The sequence below is a fragment of the Scleropages formosus genome, chromosome 21 (genome assembly GCF_900964775.1).
Source record: "Scleropages formosus chromosome 21, fSclFor1.1, whole genome shotgun sequence".
Taxonomy (NCBI): domain Eukaryota; kingdom Metazoa; phylum Chordata; class Actinopteri; order Osteoglossiformes; family Osteoglossidae; genus Scleropages; species Scleropages formosus.
In genome coordinates, this window is record NC_041826.1 from 21,509,286 (window position 1) to 21,514,235 (window position 4,950).

Consider the following 4,950-nt stretch of genomic DNA (forward strand, 5'->3'; position numbering starts at 1 on the left):
GTAGGTGAGCTACCATTGTAGGTCACTTTGGAGAAAAGCATCACCTAAATAAATAAATGTAAGCGTGTCTCAGGACAGGGAAAAGCTGCCACTTCTAAACCCAAAGTGACTTTCGCTACAAAATATGCAATTAAAAATTTCTTTCGTCATTATGGAAAACGATATAGGAAGTCTGCCGCACTCTACGTTCAGTTCCTGCCATCTTCCATTAGACGAGAGTCTGTAGGATTTTTTTTTTTTTAAATCTATAGAATTTGGGCAAGGAAAAAAAAGTGTCTGTGAAGATAATCACAAGAACAGAGAATAATAAAATTATTATCCTTCTTCTCGTAGATATGCGGGTGCAAAGTACTGCGTGCGATGCGCCACTCAATCTCGTTAACATGAACCGCCACATAGTGACAAAAACCTGCACAAGGCTCTGCAACTGAGGGAAGCTCTCTGGTTTCCAAAGCGGCCAACGTAGTGGAATCAGCGCTGGAACCCGACGGCGTCATCTCGATCTTCAAGACGGTTGTTTGTTATCGTAGACGACGGTCTTGGAGGACCGAGGTGAAAATCCCCCCAGGAGATGTTTCCGAAGGTAAACGCTTTGGCGATACGGAAGATACGCTACTGCACAATCCGCCTGAGTTCATTAAGGCACGTGAAAAGGGCTTGTTTAGTGTGCCTTCAGCAAATGCTTCTGACTAATTCAGATACCTGTTGCCAAACAATCATAAGTCGACAGGTAAATTCGGTATCTGACTTATTAGAAAAAGCGATTCGAATTTTTACTGAAGAATTTCACCGTTTCAAATTCCTGAGCACCACACTAGCTGCCACGTTGCAGCTTTTCCCCTTTCGTCTTATTTCAAGGAAAATCTCAGCGAAGAAAGTCGAATTTCTCATTCGGCAAACTTAACGAAGCCATGACATTCTTGAATGTTTTTCTCACGTCGGTAACGATACCAGCAGGGCCCGTGTCAGGAAGACGTTCGTTTCGTTGGAAGACTCTGAAATTTAGACCACTGTCGATGCAAATGGTGCAAAGTCTCGACAAACACCTGCTGTTTCACTTTGCCCTTGATGATGGTTAAAATGAACATTAGGGTGTGAGTTTCGTTAACGTGCGAAAAACGTAAGCGTTTTCTAGAAAGCCACAACAGCAGACCACAAAACTTCCAATATCGATGGAGCAAGAAATCTTCCAGGGAATCGCACCTGTCGGCTTCAAGTAGGAGTGTTCAACATTTCAACGTCGTGACACGCCGACTTGCATTTTAATGGAAACGCAACCTACAGCAAAGCCACACATTTCACACATAAATACCATTGCGACGCAGGTCGAGCATCATTCACAACTCGCTGGGTCTCAGCGGCGACGCGCCGGGTGGATTCACTCATCTGAGCGACTTTTCTACTCGTCTGACGAGTTCTCACGAAGAAGGTCAGAAGCGACGGATCTCTTCAGAAAAATGAACTCCTCGCACAGGCTGCTTCTTCTCTGCGAAATATGGGCAGTAACTATCGGATGGGCGAGTTCTGTCGACTTCGTGTCGCACAACATGAAAGAGGACCTACAGAAACTGAAAGAGCATTTTGTAAGTATGGGCAGCATTTTTCATGGGCTAGTTCTGCACAGCTCGTGCAGCTGTACGAAACTTTGATTGGCATCGGGCTATAAAACGGTACAAATAACTTTTTCTCTCGGGGTTAATAAAGCTGCGAGACCCCGTAATCACCTCTGACTCTGAGGGACGGAGAAGCCCATGAAGCTGTACGAGCACCCTTAATTCTGAGGGACATGTGAAGGAGGGTTAACCCTCTCAATCTGAGGGCTACCATCCATGGGTGCACATTTGTAGAATTTTAATTTTGTTCTCGGTCAGATGAACGGGCACGAATGGAGTCAGAGCAGGCGCGTACGCGACGTGTCGCACGTCATTCTGTGTCTTCGAGCCATTGTCGCTGTTGAGTAGAAGAGCAGAAAAGTTCACGCGCACTATGAAGGTCCCCAACGGGTTTTTTCGTATGAGAGCAGAGACGTTTTGTACTGGATCCTCCTGCGAGATGAGATGCGAGAAACAATTCAGATGCTCAGTTTCTGAACGGCAGGAAAACAGACGCGGCGGTGCGTCAGCGAGCGTTGCTGTCTCCGAATGGCGCGAGGGAACGTGAGTTCGGTTCCCGCTCGCCGCGCGTGAAGTTTGCACGTCGTTCCCGTGTTTGCCGTGCGTTTTCATTCGCATCGCGAACACGTTCGCTGCAGTGCTCGGGCAGTCCGGCTTAATTATAAAAGATGACTGTCATTAATCTTTCTTTCCATTCTTCGACTTTCCCAGAATACCAGCGACAAGGCCTTGTTCCGGGACCCCGTTTTTTTGAGGAACCTCCAAGACCTGGAATCCAGATTTGAAGTAAATGCTCATTAAAGTTCTTACTCGAGTTTGCGATGTGCGTTTGTGAACAGGTCAATGTCGATGGATGTGTAGTCTGACGCTGAGCATTGCCCGTCACAGGAGGGGGAGCAGAAAGTGCTGATGGGTGAGCTTTTGGACGTGTACCTTAGCATTCTGGAGGACATGATGAACCGCACCGAGGACGACAACCTGAAACGCAGTATTACGCTCACTAGAAACAGGGTGTCTGACCTAAGGAAACACCACTTCCAAAGCAAAGGGCACCTGAAGACCCAGCTGCAGGACCTGTGGGCCATCGAGGTAAGCTACCACGCCTACGGACTCGGCAATATGGTACTGCACTGTCACTGGGGGGTACGCCGACCGACGGAGAAACGCTTCCAAACTTTTCCAGTCATAATTTCTTCGGAGAATGTAAAACGTTAAAAAAAAGTAAAAAAAACCTCCACTAATGAAGAGAAAAAAGCGTTTGGCCTCTAGGATTCCAGGACGGATCTTCTGCGACCTTGTAGCCACCATTTTCCCTGTAAGAAGACAGCTATGTCTTCTTAACGAGAGCTCCGTAAACGGGATAGCCGATAGCGTAGCGGTTAGCGCTGCCATCTTTGAATCTCACCTCTGGCAGTAGGGTAAGCAAGGTGCTTACCTTAACTTACTGCAGTTAAACTACCCACCTAGATAAACGGGTAAATAATTGTACGTAGCTAAACATTGTAAGTGGGGGTTATGGCGCACAGCGGGTTTGACCTGGTCCTGCTCTCCGGTGGGTCTGGGGTTCGAGTCCCGCTTGGGGTGCCTTGCGATGGACTGGCATCCCGTCCTGGGTGTGTCCCCTCCCCGTCCATCCTTGCGCCCTGTGTTGCCGGGTTAGGCTCCGGTTCACCGCGACCTCGCTCAGGACAAGTGGTTTCGGACAATGTGTGAAAACATTGCAAGTTGCTTAAAGAAAAGTATGAGCTAAATAAATATAAACTATATCGTATGCTTGAGGCGCATTCTGAGCGTTCATGCTATCCCCTTTCAGACAGATGACCCGCTGGTCCAGCGCAAAGCTGTGCGCGAGCTGACGACGGTATTCCACAAGGCCTCAGTCCTAGGCAGCAAGAAGAAGGTCCCTGCCCGCAGGAGACGACGACAAGCCGGCAGACGGCGGATATAGCCACTCCAACAAATGGGATGGGAGATGCTGTATTTATTATTTAATCTAATTTAACTCTTAATTTAACTTAACATTTTTGATATTGCAAAAAACACTCGTAAATGATACGATGGTTAAAGTAACCTGTAAGCATCGTGTTGTTCAGCACGATGCGCGCTGTTCTTGCAATGTTCTGCAAATCTAATTTAACTTGACTGCAAATGGTACGTTTCATTCAAGTTATGTATGGTCTATGACTGAATAAAGCAACAAAGGAAACATAATGCTGCGAGGCTTTGCGTTTCATCGGTGGAAAGGGAGTCAGTCGTGTTTCGGGACGACGCAAAGCCCGGAGGCTGAATAGCAGAGGAGACGGTTACCTGCGTGTGCCATTTGTCAAATGCACACACACACACACACACACACACACACACACACAGTTTCAGAACCGCTTGTCCCATACGGGGTCACGGGGAACCGGAGCCTACCCGGCAACACAGGGCGTAAGGCCGGAGGGGGAGGGGACACACCCAGGACAGGACGCCAGTCCGTCGCAAGGCACCCCAAGCGGGACTCGAACCCCAGACCCACCGGACAGCAAGACCGTGGTCCAACCCACTGCGCCACCGCACCCCCTACATTTGTCAAATGCAATAAATAGATTTTAAACGTGCAAAAGTGCATAAATAATTTCAGAGAAAAACCTGCATTAACAGAAAATGGATCACATTCACCATGGGGGTGCAGTGGTGCGGTGGCGCAGTGGCGCAGTGGGTTGGAGCGGGTCCTGCTCTCCGGTGGGTCTGGGGTTTGAGTCCTGCTTGGGGTGTCTTGCGACGGACTGGCGTCCCGTCCTGGGTGTGTCCCTTCCCCCTCCGGCCTTACGCCCTGTGTTGCCGGGTAGGCTCCGGTTCCCCACGACCCCGTATGGGACAAGCGGTTCGGAGAATGTGTGTGTGGATCACATTCACGTAAAAAAAAATAAAAGCACCGCAATATTTTTATTTTATTTTTAAGGTTTATCTAACTAGTCTTTATCTAGGTTTATCTAACTACTTATCTCTAACTTAAAGCAAGCCTGTGCTTTGTGGACCCCCTGGAGCCTGTCCATAGACCTCTAAGTGGTCCCTGGACCCCAATTCAAGTTTAAAACCCCCGTTTTAAGTGTTTTGTATTTAAAATACACCATTTTCACGGCACTCATTTGATTTGCGGAAGGTATTACAAACTATGCGACTTACAAGAAAGACAGTTAAGTTATAGGAATACGGTAAAATGGCAGTAAAAATGAAAGCCTCCGTTCTAATAAGGAGTTTTGATATAAACACGTTGAATTGAACTAGTTGGGTCGGGTTGAATTAGGAGTGAGCACTCACTGCTTTTTACTGAACGTGGTTTCATCCTCTGTGC

General features: G+C 47.8%; 1 protein-coding gene across 3 annotated transcripts; it reads left to right on the plus strand.

Annotated features, from left to right (window-relative positions):
* The first annotated feature begins 439 nt into the window (after window positions 1-439).
* Window positions 440-3,585, plus strand: LOC108920881 (interferon gamma 1-like). 3 transcript variants are annotated; one of them, XM_018729948.1, is made up of 4 exons: window positions 440-583; window positions 2,325-2,399; window positions 2,502-2,702; window positions 3,427-3,585. In XM_018729948.1, exons 1-4 carry the CDS (start codon window positions 572-574, stop codon window positions 3,559-3,561), a joined length of 423 nt encoding a protein of 140 aa, XP_018585464.1. In that variant the 5' UTR covers window positions 440-571; the 3' UTR covers window positions 3,562-3,585. The 3 variants fall into 3 exon arrangements, with proteins under 3 accessions (XP_018585464.1, XP_018585462.1, XP_018585463.1); XM_018729946.1 differs by lacking the exon at window positions 440-583 and adding an exon at window positions 1,373-1,583; XM_018729947.1 differs by lacking the exon at window positions 440-583 and adding an exon at window positions 2,077-2,156.
* Window positions 3,586-4,950: the final 1,365 nt, after the last annotated feature.

Coding starts and splice junctions, on each gene's coding strand:
- LOC108920881 (XM_018729946.1), top strand. CDS start 1,458: ATGAACTCCTCGCACAGGCTGCTTCTTCTCTGCGAAATATGGGCAGTA. Junction 2,400..2,501: donor ACCTGGAATCCAGATTTGAA/GTAAATGCTCAT, acceptor TGCCCGTCACAG/GAGGGGGAGCAGAAAGTGCT. Junction 2,703..3,426: donor AGGACCTGTGGGCCATCGAG/GTAAGCTACCAC, acceptor ATCCCCTTTCAG/ACAGATGACCCGCTGGTCCA.